The sequence below is a fragment of the Dipodomys spectabilis genome, unplaced genomic scaffold (assembly GCF_019054845.1).
Source record: "Dipodomys spectabilis isolate Male_0828 unplaced genomic scaffold, ASM1905484v1 ptg000319l, whole genome shotgun sequence".
NCBI lineage: Eukaryota > Metazoa > Chordata > Mammalia > Rodentia > Heteromyidae > Dipodomys > Dipodomys spectabilis.
In genome coordinates, this window is record NW_024870996.1 from 377,064 (window position 1) to 394,467 (window position 17,404).

The 17,404-nt window shown below is 44.0% G+C and overlaps 1 protein-coding gene across 1 annotated transcript in view; it reads right to left on the reverse strand.

The window, feature by feature from the left end:
- The window catches only part of LOC122127991 (transcription factor COE2-like), a 33,230-nt gene that overhangs the window by 14,065 nt on the left and 1,761 nt on the right, over window positions 1-17,404 (reverse strand). Inside the window, exons 3-5 of the mRNA XM_042702298.1 lie at window positions 1,754-1,842; window positions 305-370; window positions 42-219 (exon numbers count right to left, since the gene is read on the reverse strand). Coding sequence (XP_042558232.1) covers window positions 42-219; window positions 305-370; window positions 1,754-1,842 — 333 coding nt within the window. The remainder of the gene's footprint in view (window positions 1-41; window positions 220-304; window positions 371-1,753; window positions 1,843-17,404) is intronic.

Here is a 17,404-nt window from a genome sequence, read left to right on the forward strand (position 1 = left end):
ACAAACATGCATTCTGACTGGATTCAGAGTTGAGGCCGTACCTTGATTATTTACTTGTGTTGACTCTGAGATGCTGACCCCTAGCTGGCTGCCATAAGAATTGATGCCCATCATGCCACCGTGCGCTGGGGAGCTGGAGAGAGCTGGGATCTGACTGGGGTTCCTGGGGCCGCTGTACAGAGCCTCCGAGATGTCTGCAGCTTGCTTCAAAATGATGTCCTATGGAGGGAGAGGTGGGCGTGAGCATCGTGCCCAGCATGAAGGGTCAAACTCCACACAAGGGGTTAGGACGAAAGTATCCCACCTGGTTATTGTGGGGTGTTCCGTAGAGGGGCTCCACAAGGTCAGCAGCTCTCTTCAACAGCTTTTTCTGGGGGAGAAAGAAAGGTGGACTCCAGCTACCATCACTACAGAAAACCCCAAACGGCCAACAAAAGAAATGCACAGATTAAATGCAAAACAACACAATTATATGTCAATAATTACCAAGTGGTCTGATGCTTGGTAGAATATTTACATCTATCATTTCATTCTGTTGAACAACGAGTCTACAATATGGTCAGGACCCAGACAAAACCCACGACCAACCACATGGAGGTAAAAGTTGCTTAAATTTAATGTCTTGAAAATTCAATGAAAACGACATCTGGGCCATCATATTTAAAAACAAGATGGAGGAGAAGGAGCAGGAGGAGGAGGAACAGGAAGAACAGGAAGAAGACGACGAAGGAAGAAAAGAGGGGAAGGAGAGGAAGAGGAATAACAATCATTCTGGTACTCTAATTAACCAAATATTCTTGACATGATTGATGGACCTGAGGTTAGCTGTTTGCCAAGGAGCTGTCCAGAGTGCTGAAATTATATTGGTAACACATACTGCAAAATTCTATTCTAATAAAGATGAAGTCTTCCAGTAATATTTCCCCTGTTCACGTTAACCAGAGAGAAATAGTTATCTCAACTCCCACCTCTCTCATCTTGTCTTTTCTACCTCCTGGGTTTTTTTTAACAACCTTTTAAATTGCTATTAGCCTACTTTCCAGATATCACCTAATTTAATGGTGGAGCTGGGGATTTTTCCAGGAGTAAAACCAAGGTGTGATATAGAAATAACTGGTACTTGAATTACACTCACAGCACATGATAGAGAACATAGCACTTTTTAACTTGTGCATTTAAAGTGCAAGTCAAATACAAATGTAAAATTTTTATTGTTTCTCATTAGTTGAATGACAACTAATAAATTGACATGTTTTTTAAATTAAGAAAGCGAATATCATGGGCCAGATTTGCAATGAAGTTTTCATAAGCAAGATCATTTAAAAGTGATACATTTCCACCGACGTTTTCTGTGGAGACATTTTTATTGTCATTAAATCTGTATGTACCTAGTAGGCCTTCAATGAATACTTGTTTCTAGATTGATGGGCTTCATATTTAAATACAAAGCAGAGGAAGCCCACATTTCAAGCTAAGCAAAAGGTTTATTTCCACAAAGCTAGCATTGTTTTATCATCTGACTATTTTTTCAGTTTATCTGTTTTATAGGCTCCAAAATTTTTAGGTTTCATGCTTCCAGAGAGACCAAAGATAATATGTTTCATAGTCTAAATTTTATGTTCATCTTGTTCCTACACTTTAGACAATTTCAAGGGCTAATTAATTTTAATGGAGGAGTAAAAGGCTAGGTTTGTCTACATTTGCTGGGATTCTACAGAGAGGCTTTCCTAGGTCGAGTTTCCAAGTATCTTACCTTCGCTAATCTCTCAGGATCCCCAGGGTGCCTGGGGATGACTTTCTGCAGCCTCTGGATGCCATAATCAATGGTGAGTTCATTGAGTGCTGAAAGAGAAAATCCTCTCTGAGTCACACAGCAAAGCCAGAGAGTAACCCTTCTGTTAATGTCTCACGCAGGTAACAGAAGCCTTCTGCTACTGACTCTCACAGAACTGACAGGCACAAGGTACACACAGGAGATCCTGACACTGATGCTGGTTAATTCACATGCAATTCTGGAATCGATCTTTCAAAATAACATTTTTTTTCCTTTATCATTCTCATCACATGCACACATAACCTTCTGTGATCTTGTGCTCATAAAACCTTGCCCTTGTGCGCCCTACACTTGAGCCCTTTGCGGTTTAGGCATCTACCTGTACTTTTTGTTGGATGAGGGGATGCACTGTTTATTGAAGACAAGACATATGCATGCTAAGCAAGTGTTCTACCTCAAAAAGTATTTCTCAAACACACATCAATCACTTAACTGTATTTTTATATCCACTCATCTTTTAAACAAATGTGTGTGTGTGTGTGTGTGTGTGTTGTATGGGATCGAACCCAGGGCCTTATCCATGCAAGGCAAGCACACTACCTCTGTGCTATATCCCTCGCCCAGCACACACATTTTAGAAATGTCAGGTTCTTGTACTACACCAAAACATCCATTGAAGCAGAATAATTTTGTCTCACCAACTGGGTTTTCATGGCTGAAGACTGCCAGGAATACAGTAGATGTTTAAGTAAGTAATTCTGAGTATGTAAATGAACAAATGACATCCTTTAGTATCTTTGTTCTTCTCAAGAATTTTCAGCGTTGGTTTATTTGGTTTTTTTTTTCACTCCTTTTCTCCCTTTCTTTTTCCTTTTATTCAAAATATGTTGATTAGATTTCATGGTTTTAAAATTAATGTATGACCAAAGGTTAAAAAAATCATACAAAGAATAAAATAATATTGTGTGCACTCCTGTTAGAGAATAATAAACTCTGGAGAGTGTGGGGTTTTTTTTTGAAGTCTTTCTTTTTGTATGTGTATTTTATGAATATCTGTTGCTATTACTACATTGAAACAAGGCCTCTTCAAAGAAATTGTAACCAAACTTTAATATATAGTAAAAAATAAACAAGGCCTCTTCAAAGAAATTGTAACCAAACTTTAATATATAGTAAAAAATAAAGCCAACCGTAGACAACATCACTTCAGAGACAAGCACAATTTACCTCTTCTAGCCTTCCAGATTTAAATACATGTGTACTTAAAATTACTGACATTGTTACATCATTTACTTTTGAAAACCTTCTAAACAATACTGCATGTCATGAACTTTCGCCAGGCTATTAAATATTCCTTTATAATTAAAACTGCAAATTTCCTCCATAACATACTCCATTATTTATTTGCATGGTTTCCTAATTCTGGGTATTTTGTCAAGTCCTTATTTCTCACTATGATAAAAAGCAGAGCAATAGTTTGTTTGTGTATAATTTTGTTTCAACTGGAAAATGCCAAGAATTAGAATGAGTGGACCAAACATTATAGGCAAAGCCTTTCACACACTGCTGAGTCACTTTTTGTTAGATTGTAAGCTTGAGTCACTACACCCAGATTAAGTAGAGATGTGTTAGTTTATGTTCTGAAAAAAGATATTCAACATGGATAGCACCTCCTGCTTAAAAGTTTGAACGAATCCCAGTCAAATTGTTTTTGTTGAGTTCACTGAACCAATGGGAACCTTATCATCTTCATCCCAACTTGGCATCGGACACAGCTCACATCTGCTCCTTCTGGAAATGTTTCTCTCCACCAGCTCTCCTGAGCTCACTCTGCTTCCCACTAACCTGTCTGGTAAAGCATCCCAACCTGCTCTGGGGGCTCTTGTTCTTCAGCCCATTATGCAAATATGATGCCCTTCTAGATTGTTGCCATGGTAACTTCACCCAGCCGCCCCCCCACCACTCCCATGTCCAGGTATGTGCTGATCACCACACATTTTTATCTCTAGTTTATAGCTTGCTAGGGATTCGGCCTGTAATATCCAACTGTTGGCTGGATGGCCACTTGCATACCCACCGACCCCTCCCTCCCAAAGCCTTCATGGTCAGGAGATTCCAGGCCAATAGCAGCATTCACCTGACTGCCAACCCAAAACTTGCATTTGTTCTTCTTTCTCAGTATCACATTTGTCTAGAAAAGCCATTCATTTCCTCACAATTCTAAATGCTTTATCATAGATCCAATATCAGATTTGTTTTTACCTCCCCTTCTGTTATAATTTCCCAAACAGCTCTATATCTAGTTTTCACTTCTTTTTTTGTTCCAAGAAAAATAGGTATACTTTCTAGGGGGTTGGGTATGGATAGTTGATCCCAGACAACTGCCCTGGATTTCCCAAATGTGGTCTTTGGGAATTGGAGTTTGGTTTTGTTTTGTTTTGTTTTTTGTTTTTTTGTGAAGGGACATACTAGTCCCATCTGTCTTCCACAGGTAGTGTTTTAATGTTCCATTCACTATCATGTATTATTTGTCAAATTATTTAACCCATTTTATCAATTTTTACGATGGTGCTTGTCTTTCCAGTCTCCTTACAGGTCTAACTCTATTCTTTCCTAAGATTCTGGAGTCCAGCCACCACACAGCCTGCAGAACAACCTGGCGCGCTCAAACCAGCACACACATTTTCTAGCATGCCAGCGGAGCTTAGGATCCAGCATGAATACATTCCCATTGATTTTATTTCCCTCCTACTTATTCCGGAGGTGAGAAGTGATTATGTCACCATTTTGCTTAGAAACACACGGACTAGCTGTGCGCTGTAATTGGAATCCTGTAAACGTTTTCTTCTGCTTAGCATTCGAAGTCATCCATTTAAGAAGCTTTTTCTTAATAACAGGATGCTGAGTGGCTATGACCTGCAATAAGAACATCGTCATCCCCTCTCCCCAATTAGGATATACTGGTGGTTTTCCCTGTGGTGGATAGTCTGCTGGCCTTGAACCATGATTCTTCTGTTTCTGCCTCCAGAGTAGGTCATCCACAATCACAATTCTCATTGAAAAAACCTATGGGCTGAACTTCATCCCCACAGTAAACTAGGGGGTGAAAGAAGGATCTGAACCCTGGCTCCTGTAATCCCTAAACCTGCCTCCGAACTAGAGACAGCCCTTCCGTCACTCTCTGCGCCTCTTCTTCAGCTGCAGGAAAGGGCTGCCCCTGGGGGTGACTCCCGGAGTAACCTAACTTCTAAGTCTCCGAGAAGTGACCGAGAAGTTGCAGGGCAAACAGATCTGGTGACAAAACTCTCAGCAGCAAATATTGCTTCGTTTGCCATCCCAAGTGAAGAGCTTCTTCTCGGGCATCTGAAAAGCTGAAGGCCCAGGAATGCTCATGATGGGCTGAACACACACAGAAGCAATCCTATGGCTCACCAGTGCAGCTACCCCCCTCTCTACGTAGCGTCCCCCACTTCTTTCCATCTGTGCCACCACCCACCCCGCAGGCCTCTCCCAGCAGCCCGTACCATGCCACCTGCCACAGCCACCACCACTTCTGCTTTCCCCACCTTCCTGCTGCCCACAGAGGAGCGCTCCCAAGCTGGGCTCCCCTCAGGACAGGGAAGGGGAAGAAAGAGCACTGTTTCTTTAATACAATTCTCTGCTGGAGAAGCTGGTGATTGGCCTCCTCCATCAGACTGAAAGCCATCAACATTCTGTCTGGTTTACCTCTCCTGCCCTCCTCTCTCCAGCCCCAGGGTTTGAAGGAACTTAGTATCTTGGCTGCACAGGGTAACTAATGTATGTTTTAAAGGGAAGGAGGAGATTTGGCACAGCTCTCTGTTGCTTATGCACACTGTTTTACGCAGGCACCTGGCAGGTAGGGTGGGCTACGTGTACATGCCAGAGAGAAAGAGTCGAGCAAGCCATGGTGCTGTCTGTCCTGTGCATTACGCAGGGACGAATGTCCCATGAGCAAGCGGGCACTCATGATCTCATCTAATCAAGTGCATATCTGAAGTACAGGTCACCGTCAAAAACCAGTCCACCTCTGTCTTCAAAGCCTCAAGGTCAGGCTCAACGATCTGCTCTGGTTCCCAACTGCCTGGCTGTCGTCACATCCCATAGAATCTATTTCGCCTTGGATCCCAGCTGTCCAGCCTCCAGCTCCCTGGCATTCTCTGGCTTTTCTGAGCCAGCCAAGAATCTAAATTAGCTAATGAGGTACCCAAGACCAAGCACCAAGACTGTCTCAAAGGGCCAGCCAGGTCATTAATGGCCATCATCCATGTAAATTTATAGCCTGGCCTACCGTGTGAAGGCAGGGTATACGCCATCCTGCCAACCCTTTGGCTGACAGGGTCAGGGAAACGCCGGCAAGATGAAAATAGAGTAAATTAAAAATACGCTTCAATCTATAGGCTCTATTTATCTATGTCTTTCTTTAGTAATATAACATTAAGGTAAAAGGTCATATCCCCACTGAAATATAATTTATATTTACCTTTTATTAAATAATTATGGCATGGCATGAAGTTAAATATTACAGAAGCTAATCAAAGGGGAATTCAATAGAGAGCACTAAGACATGAGACTTCCGTCATTGCTATACATAGAATGTCTTAATCCTCCAGTGGGACTCAATCGGGTTTGCTTAAGGAGTTTAATAATACACATTTCAACTGCCACAGACTCTAAATCCCATTTGGATCAAGCTTGAAAAACTTTCATCAATACCTTGAGATTTCATAATATTTCTCTTGAGAACCCAGACCTCATGTGTGTTATTTCTCATTCTGATTGTGGGTATAATATACGAAGTTACTTACCTATTTTGGATACAACAAGTAGGTAGAAAATACAAACCATGTGTGAAGTTTTCTCTCTTTTTTTAAGCAAATAAAAATTAACTAAAAATATCTACTGAGAACCACAAAAAATGCAGCTGGCTATTGCCCAATACTGATTTTCCCCAAAGTTCGATAAAATACATAAATTCTCCACGATTTTTTCTTTTCTTTCCTTGAGAGGCAGTAGAAGGACCAAATAATGCTCATTCCCAGCTTGTGCTTCTATTTCTGTTTCCCAAAAACATAAGGATGCTGACTAGTATGGGAAAGAAAAGAGCTGCCTGTAGCAGCACTGGACACCCCTCAGCAACAGGGCTTTAACACTGTAGGAGGCTACCTGTGCCCTCAACCAACAGGGGTACAGATCACAAACGTGGCAACATCTAAGGCCTGCTGGGATTTCTTTGCATGAGTTTGAGAGGTGATCTGAGTGGGCAGTGGGTGTGTCATGCTGGGGGTGTTGGCCAATCACAGCACAGTGCTGGCTTTCAGTTTTACTCAACATGAAGTTTTCACTTGGGTCCCAGAAAGGCTGTGGAATCTATGGATGGCTATCAAGGAGTTCACAGAATGAGGAATTCTGAGCTGAGCTCTGTGTCTGCGCATAGAGTCTCTACCTAGATCACATGTTCACAGAGCCCAAGGTCCAATAAAGAACTTGAGGGGGGGAGCCCACAGAATCAGAGGATTTCCCACAGTCCCAGTTCTAAATCCCAACTTTTTCAAGAACAGATAAAAGAGCCAAAAGGAATCCTGTTCTTTGTGCCACAAGAACAAAGGCTGAAAAAGCTAGACTCTCTGTATGTGCGTACCCGATCAGAAGAATTGATAAGCACACAGGAGCACATGCATGTTGAGAAGACACACACAGCATGTGTCCGTGAGTCTGAGTTGCTCTGCTGAAGCAGGTACAGCAGTCCAGCTTTTGAAGGCACTTTAAGGGTACATGAATAAGCTCTCATGTTCCTTGACTTCTTTCCAGTGTCCATCTTCCTGTCCTGCCTGTGGGTTCCCAAGAACTCAACCTTCCTTGTGCTATGAGTTGGGTTCTCCTCTCTCCTGCCCTCAGTCTCTTCAGCCACTGCCTACCTTGGCCTAACTAGGCCAATACCCATCAACCAAAGGCTATATGTATTGAACATCCCTTATCCAAGTTGCTTGGGGTCAGACTGTGCAGATTTTGAATTTTATTTTTGGATTTTTGAAACCCTTTGTACATGCCTAAAGTTAAAAACCCCACATTCATTTATGTTTCATCAAAATCTAATCAACATAGCCTGAAAGTGATTTTAGGTAAAATTTTAAAATGCGCCTGTGTTTTGACTGGGATTTGTCACATGGCATCAGGTGTACATGTCGGCGGTGGGTTTCCTACTTGGGGCATCTTGTTCATGTTCAAGAGGTTTTCAATTTTTGGAGCATTTCACCTTTCAGAGTTTGGGATCGAGGAAGCTCTACTTGCATTAAATTAGCTCTGGGTTAGGGGTTTTCACAGAATCTGCTGCTCAGACCCAATGCATCATGGGATCTGACTTCAAGGTCAAGAATGACTAACAGTGTCATCTTCCTACCATTACTTGGCCATGGGGAGCTTTGGCTAATGTCTCCTCAAAGGAAACTGGTTGGTGTGCATGGTCCCCAAGACCTTTTGCATCTTACAATTCTAAGGCTATGGGTGGGGATAAAATCATAGAGTGTTGAACTAAGTTATTTTTCACATTGGTGACATTGAACTCTCTGCCCACATCCATTTGTTTCCATGGGTTACACCAAAGCAGAGTGCTGGTGGCTTATGCCTATAAAGTTAGCTATCTAGAAGGCTGAGATATGAGGATCTGGTTCAAAGCCTGGACAAAAAAGTCTATGAGAGTCTTTAAGTCCAATTATGAGCCAAAAGCCAACAATGAAGCTGTGGCCCAAATGGTAAAGTACCAGCCTTGAGCAAAAAAGTTAAGGAATAGTGCTCATGCCAAAGAAGAAGAAGGAGAAGAAGAAGAAGAAGAAGAAGAAGAAGAAGAAGAAGAAGAAGAAGAAGAAGAAGAAGAAGAAGAAGAGGAGGAGGAAGAGGAAGAAGAAGAGGAAGAAGAAAAAGAAGAGGAGGAGGAGGAAGAGCAGGATGGGGAGGAGGGGGAGGAGGAGGAGGAAAATAAATTTTAAAATGGAGGAAGGAAGGAAAGATGGAACGAAGGAGGGAAAAAAGAAAGAAAGAAATAAGGAAGGAAAGAAAGAAAGAGAGAGAGAAAGGAAGAAAGAGAAAGGAAGGAAGGAAGAAAAGAAAGAAGGGAGGAAGGAAGGAAGGATGGACGGACGGACAACACAGGATCAGCACTCACCTTTGTGGACACCGAGCAAGAACATCAGGAGAGAATCAGCAAAAGATTAGACAGAATCCTTTGATATTTAATTTAATTTAATTTAATTTATTTATTTATTTTTGTCGGTCGTGGGGCTTGAACTCTGGGCCTGGGCGCTGACCCTCAGCTCTTCAGCTCAAGGCTAGCGCTCTACCACTTGAGCCACAGCACCACTTCCGGTTTTCTGGTGGTTTATTGGAAATAGGAGTCTCACAGTCTCTCCTGCCCGGGCTGGCTTTGAACTGCGATCCTCAGATCTCAGCCTCCTGAGTAGCTAGGATTACAGGCGTGAGACACCAGCACCCGGCGACGATATTTAATTTTAAATGAAATATTAATTTAATATTTAATTATGCTTTGGTTTCAAGAAAAACTGCAGCCGCAAGACAGATTGTTTGAAGAAGGGAGTAATATACACAGTTAAGGAGACAACTGTAAAAATTGAAGATAAATTTCAAGGGTAAATCTAAATGCCACCATGGAGTCGTTATGAATCCGCGCCTACTCTATAGTGTTCATTTAGAATATTCTAGCCTGGAGCTCCAGTGCATTAAGGAGCTGACAGGTCTCTGGTGGAGCAACAGCTTCTCTCTCAGAAGCCAATGGGGGTGCCTCATTCCTCACACTCAGCACAAAGAGGTCTCTGCATTTCATAAAATGTGGGGGACAGGCAACTTCCCCAAAAGTACGGGCTACCAGGAGAGCTGTTGATCTAACCTGTTTCCAGTTTGAACAGGGAACAACAGGCCTCGGCCCTGCTTTTGATGTCTGCATTGGGTCTTTTTTTAAACTAAAACTCAGATTCATTTCTTCTATGGAGAATTTTTTTTTTTCTGGGAGGGGGGAGATAAGGCTAGGAAGAGAAAATAAGAAATGCAAAGTAGATGAGGAATTAACATTTGAGATCTAGTTTGCACATCTGTTTCTGGCAGCTTTATGCAGAGAGAGAGAGGAGAGAGAGAGAAGGCCTCCAGCCTCGTGTGGAGCTGGGGCAGAGACTGCCTGCTATGTGATTTGGGGCGGAGACTGCCTGCTATGTGATTTGGGGCTTTGTGGAAAAATCCAGATCGGCCATGTTTCCTTCTAAATGCCGGCTCTTGCTGTTGATGAGTGCTGTCTCCCAAATAATGAGCAGGCTGACTAAAAACTCTCTGATTTTCTTTTTCCTAAAGTAAGAGGTAAGCATGTCACTTATAAACGTTTAAGACTTCGCGTTGTTTCTCCGCGCACCTCAATTAGCCAGGCTGTCACAGTAGACTTCTAAATTCAGCTGCGCACCTTGTTGAAGCATCTGTGTACACCTGGGCCAGGTGGGGCTGTCAGTCTCTTTTCATTCTGGTGTTCATTCACCTTTGACCTCCATCTGCTGCCCCTTCCTCCTCCCACCCTGCTTCCCCACCACCTGGAAAACCCATGTCTTCAGGCTGCCTTGGCCTACTCTGTCTCCTGATTTCTAACCTGGATCTTCAGGTCTTCAAGACTCATCTATATTTTTACTGAAAGGATGACACATAACGAGGCCACCGCTGATGACACAGGAACCACTGGCACTATCCCAGCTGTGCTGCAGTCCCGTGCACAGCCTTCCCACCGCAGCTTTCGCTTCTGAGTTACATCTACGTGCATCTTTGCCTTTGTGTGCGAAGATCACTCCATCTCCCCTGCAATTATAGCTCCATTTTTTAGATTATAAAAACGAGGTGAAGAATACTTGCATGAGTTCCTCCAAATATGTGGATGGCCATCCCAGCCTCTGAGCCCCAACTGCTGTCTCTCTGCTACCCACCAGCAGCCCTCCAGAGCCAAATTCACTCAGGAGGAACAACGATGTCTGTCTGGTATTCCCTCTAAGGAGTTCAAAACACCCGCAGGCTCTAACACATCACTTTGAGATATTCAGACATTTCCCTCATTTGCTGGGTAGGGGAAAGGCATCTTCTGAGACCCCCAGCATGCTCACTGGCTGCAGCTAAGTCCTGGACACTTCCTAGTTAACAGCCGGACACCAGGCCATCAGCATTTGCCAAGGAAAAATGCAGTTGGGGCCAAATGCTGGCCTGGGGGGGGGCGCTTCTTCTAATAGGCTGGACAGCACTGACCATAAGCCAGGGGTGCAGACAGAACTTCGGAATGAACAGTCACCTCGCTCAGTGACTACATTTGCTATGCAACGGGATTCTCACCTAGAAGGCTGAGATACTAATAAAACTGTCAGGATGGGCAGAGCTGATGATGACTGTGTTGAATACTTCCTGTGAGAATCTGGCCCTGCCTGCTCAACACATGACAGATGAGACTTGCCGAATTACCATCATCCTATGTGTGTGTGTGTGTGTGTGTGTGTGTGTGTGTCTGTCTGTCTGTCTGTCTGCCTGCCTGCCTGCCTGTCTATCTGTCTATCTGTCTTCCTGCCTGTCTGTCTATCTGTTCTGACACTGGGGCTTGAACTCAGGGCCTCATGCTCTAGCTTGACTTTTCTGCTCAAGGCTAAAGCTCTTTACATTTGAGTCACAACTCAACTTCTAGCTTTTTGGTAGTTAATGGGAGATAAGAGTTTCATAGACTTTTCTACTCAGGGATGGCATTGAGCCATGATTCTTAGATCTCAGGCTCCTGAGTAGCTAGGACTGTAGACATGAGCCACTTGTTCTTGGCTATTATTTTATTCTTACAAATTGTATCTTACACTAAAACTTTAAACCCACCCTCAAATATGTAGTCTGCTTCTGCAAATAACAGTGGGAACAGCAGTTGAAGCACTATGCTCACACACTCCTGGTTCTCAGCCACCCTTAGTTCTCAGCCATCTGCCCACAGCTCACACATAGATGGAGCTTAACTATCAGGTTTCCTTATGAAATAACTATCCTGCAATCCCTGCAATCCCCTCACACATATAACGCCTTCCAGGTCACAGGGGTAGCCTTCTGGTGAACCAGTACTGCCTACCGGCCTGCTGAGAGCTTTCTACCCCAAGAACCAAGTTTACTTGTGAGTGTTGTTTTCAGTATTTTAAACATGTGTTACTCATTTTCATATTGTATCTTATGCTTCTAATTTTTAACTAACCTTATTTAATTTCACTTGAGTAATAGGAAATACAAACAAGCATGCAACATAAAAAATTACCAACACCAAGAAATAATCACAGTTTGGTATAGAGGTTACTATGCTTTACTTATATTTTTTGTATTATTTTTCACTAGATATATAGACAGATGATCACATATACTTACATATATATAAGATCATAGTAATAAGGTCATATTTGTATCACTGATAATACTTTGCATTTTTTCTGTGTATATATCCACACACAAAATTGTGTATGTACATAAACACCTACATGCACAGGCACACGCACACACACTTTGAGATTATCTTTTAATACATTGCTGGTCTGGCTAAGAACTTGCTGTGTAGCCCAGCCTGCATCCTCCTGCCTTAGACTCCCTGTGTGCTTGGATTACAGGCATGCTTCACCACCTAGCTATAAGCATTTTAAAAACTTACACACGTCTTTTTTTAAATTTTTGTTGTTGGTGGTGGTGGTCATGGGGCCTGAACTCTAGGCCTGAATGCTGACCCCCAGCTCTTTGGTTCAAGGCTAGGTCTCTACCACTAGAGCTATTGCACCACTTCTGGCTTTTTCTGCTTATTTGCTGAGGAATCGAACCCAGGACCTCATGCATGCAAGGCAAGCACTCTACCACTGAGCCACCTTCCCAACCCCCTTACACATGTGTTTCACAGAAATTTTCATCATAGGCAGTTATTTTTAATGTTTAAAAAACATAAAGAGGCTTCATTACTTATTTAATGACACCTCTACTGGACACTAGGACATAGTGTCACCACCATAAATACTAGTTCAGTGAATAGCCATGGGAAAATTTAAGCATTTTTCAAAGTAGAATTGTTGGGCATAGAACACACCAGTGTGTGTGTGTGTGTGTGTGTGTGTGTGTGTGTGTGTGTGTGTGTGTGTGTACTGAGGCTTGGACTTGAACTCAGAGCCGTGTGCACTTGCTTAGCAAATTTGTTTTCCCCTCAAGGCTACCGCCCAATCACTTGAACACATCTCTACTCCTGGCTCTTCAGTGGTTAATTGCCTAAACTGGTTTTGGACCATGATCCTCGGGTCTCAGCCTCCTACATAAGCAGAATTACAGGTGTGAACCACCAACGCCTGTCTAGTTTGTTCTTTTCCTTCTGACTCAGGGTAGCCTTTCAGCATGCAGAAGTTTTCCACTTACGTAACTCAGTCTTTTTTCACTGTTCTCACTTAAGGCTCAGTTAAGAATTATGTGTAGATCTTTTGAAGTGTTTGCCTTTTTTAATGCATAATATTCCATTTGAACAAAATTCAATGTAGGATGTGAAATCAGAAATCGACCTTTTCTCTTCCAACAACTTTTGAACTGGCCAGCCAAACCACTGTCAAACACCCTGCTTTTTCCACTCTGACCTAAGAAAGCTCCTGGCCTTGGGCTGGACCTCCAGTGTTTACCCCAGTGTTTAGCTCCAGATTTTATTTTCTGCTGTGTCGCATTTCTCTGTGTCCCTGTAAAGCCCCCATATTCTTTTAATTATGGAAACTCAAGGTAGGTTTTAGAGCGTAGAAGGGCAAGGCCCTTTCACTTTTAAAAATCAGGAGTTAGATTTTTAGCACCTTCCCAGGTGAACTTTGTCATGTTCTCCCCACAAACATTTTGTTTGGTATTTTGATTGGCATCATGTTAAATGGATTCATTAATCGGCATCTTTTCAATATTAAATCTTCCTCCCTCTCCACCGGCTGGAAGCATTTTGTCCTTCCTTTGAACTTCCCCAACACTTCATACCTTAAAAAAATTCACTCTCTAAACTATACCCACACAATTTCTCCAGCCTGTAATCTGAGTGCCACCCTCTCCCTCTCTTCCCAACCCTCACCCCATCCAATTAATCATCAAGGCCCATCTGTACAGCCTCCTAAATTCATCCGCTTCTGCCTGTCCCCTCCACTAGCACCCCAGTCCACACTGCCAGCATTTCTTTGCTGAGCCACCACCTTGGCCTCCATCTGACCTCTGCACTGCAGCCAGAACCACTCTATTTAAGAGACCAATCTGTTTGTGAGAACACCAATGCACAGCACTTCAAGAGGAACTGAGAAAAAGATCCTAGGCGGAGTCTGGACAACCTGGTCTGAACTTGCAGCTTGGACCCAACCAGTCCATCCTTTCTTGCCTTATTCAGAGTGATTATCAAGTGAAAGCATTTATTTTTCCATCTCAGGGCCTTTGCATGTTCTGTTTCCCCTCTGTAGACTATTCTAAGAGTTTTCCCATTATCCACTTTAAGAAGATTCAGTTTATGCCACCATTTGAGAGGCTGAGGCAGGTGAATGGTGACTTTGAGGACCAATTTGTGCTACATAGCAAGAAAACAAGAAAAAAGAATATCCCATTATCCAGAGCAATTCCTTTTCAGCCCCCATTTTGTCTGCTTTATTCAAGTCAGTGTCTAGCAATAAAAGATGAATGGCAGTAATAAAGATGATACTCATAACCTGTGTTTCCAAATAGTAAGGGATGGCTTCCTCCACCTGATCATGTTGCCAGTGCTTGCAGACGTGTGTTCGGCTGGCACTGCCAGCTTGTGAGAGTGAGGCCTGGTCTTACAGAATTTGCACGGATATCGATGCTGAAATCCACTCTTTTCTTTTAAACTTCCATGCTTCCTTACTTGTCCTGTGGGCACGGGGAAGTGGGTAGTCCATTTACAACACAGGGAAGGGCTTTCAGGAAGCAAGTCCAGCACTCTGACCCCTGGGGTGAGCAGCTCACCCGTTCATTGTCCAATGCCAACATCAGATCGCACCGGCCGCTCCCTGGCCTGGTGTGTCTGCAGCTTCCCAGCAAAGCACATGATGCTGAGCGCAACGTGCATGATCAGTGCATTCCTGCCTATGTGTCTGCAGCTTCCCTGTGAAGCACAAGGCACTGAGCGCAATGCGCATGCTCTGTCCATCCCTGCATGATGTGTCTATAGCTTCCCTGCATAGGGCACAACACTGAGTATAAGGTCAATGCTCAGAAGATGCATGTGTCATGAGAATGAGGTACGGAAAATTCAAATGTTATTATGCCGTAACCTCCTCTAAGAAGCATTCCTTGATTTCTCCTACTTAGTCAACCTCTACTCAGTATCCTCATAACCCTTTTTGCTTTTACACCTCTTAGGAGATTTAACATAATTATAACACTTCAAAAGTAGCTGTCTCTTCTTCCCTGACTTTAGAATGCTGAACAACACTGATTTTATTGGTTCTGTTCTTTGTGCATAATTTCGAGCACATGTGTGTTCAGGAATACGGATTCAGAGAGTCAGCCATTTCACAGCTATCTGCCTGAAGTCCAGCCTAGATATTGTTGGTAGTTTGAAGTATAGGTACAGATGAGAATCTCTGCTATCAGTGGACACACACACACACACACACACACACACACACACACACACACCACCCCTACCCAGTTCCAAATGACTACAATCCCTCTGAAAACTTGGGTCACTCCTAACTGCACAGAGAGTTGAAGATGGGTTCCAACGTACTTGTGAGTATACCTGCTTATCTCCCCCAGTCCTGCGACGGTGATTGGCACCTTGAAGACACGAGCAGTACTGCAGATGTGAGAGGTGTCCAGGAGAGAAAGCCACTCACCTAGCTCAGGGATCATCCAAACTCCTGGCTACCTCTCCCCCAGCCAGTCCTCCTCAGCCTCCTCTGTCATCCTGGTAGTCCTCTTCCATCCTGTAGCTCCTTTTCCTTCCCCCCACCCCCCTCCTCTACCTCCATGCTCATATCCAGTTACCTCCTATCTTCATTCTTCCAGGCTCAACACCCTCAAAGTCTTCCCCTCAGAACCTCTCACCACAGCCACCTTCCTGCCCTACCTCCCAGCATGCTTCACTGGCCTCATGCTTCCTGTGCAACCAGGGCTCTTTTCTACTTCTTGGCCTGCCTGGGCCAGGACATCACTGTTCACACAATCATGAACCATATGGTACCGCACACCAGTGAGCGGCGCCCTGGAATGGGGACAGGAGAAGGGAAGCCATGTACATGGACCGGAGAGGGAGGGCAGACTGCTGTGGCTTGTCCCTTCCTGTGACCCACCAGATTGCCCAAGGTCCCCTCCTTCAGAGAGGCCTCCCTATCTCCATGCCCAGGCCCACTTGCTCTCCTTACCTCATGCCTCACTGCCTGAAGTGCTTTGTCATCGGTGTCACCCCCTAGTGCATGAGCGTTATACTAAGATGAGGACTAGGCCTGGCTCCCTTCCCTGGCTGGGAGATAGCCCCGTGGAGGTCACAAAAGAAAGACCACCTTGAATGAGGGCTGCACTGGGCCTCTGGGGGCTTAGAACTGTGAGCCTGTGGCCACCTTGGAATGTCTATCAATAGTAATAGTAATAATACTAATACTACTAATAATAATTCTTGAGATGCGCTTATCTCAGGAGGACAAATTCCAAGGCAAAGTTTTAAATGAGCACACCTAAACGTGATCCTTCCCACCCCTCCAGTTTATTACCCAGCTGGAAACACAAAAGAAGGATGAAAAAAATTTATCACATGCTGCGTTTGGAATCTGCCCAATATAGTTCCTGGTATCTGGGGTTCTCTTGTCTACATCCCTTATTTCCTTTTTCAAGGTCCAGTATTCTACCTTCAGTGCCACCTGCCTTCCTGTCAACCACACTCTCTCCAAACGCAACGCTGTGGCCCGCTGGCCTAGGCAAGGAGCCCCAGCTGTCCTCAGACTTCTTGCCAAAGCAAATGTGAACGTCCCTTCACAAGCCCTCCCTTCCTCAGAAAACACAATTAGAACGAAATGCATGTGACAGAACACTGGCCTCCCAACCACTTCTGCGTGTGCAAAGCAGTAGTGTAATGTCTACACTGTGGTGAACACTTGTAATCTGGGTCACTGAATGACCACTCATTCTCCCCACGTCCCCTTCCCCTCAAGAGCCGCCATTCACAACGGCCTCTATGAATCTGACTCCCCTCTTGGGCTGTTTTGTAGTCTCATGCCCTCCTCTTCCCACCTCACACACAATGAGACCTGGGTAAAGCCCTGCAATGCACCTGTCTCTAATGGTGACACCAAGCACCATCTTGCCTGTGCACGTCCTCCTCTCCCTGCGGCCTGTGCACATGGCATTCCACAGTCAGAATAGTTCTCATCCTCCTTGCCCATCCAAGCCCTCCCCCTCCCTCAAATGTGGCCTTCAGTTTCCATCAACTCCATCCCACAACTCCAGATACCTCTGACTCTGCTTGAGACGCACAGTCTCTCCACTGGATATGCTCTGCCTTTCATTTACAAAGTCTCCATCTTACTAATTTCTCCAAAAGTTAATGAGCTTCCAAACAAGGAA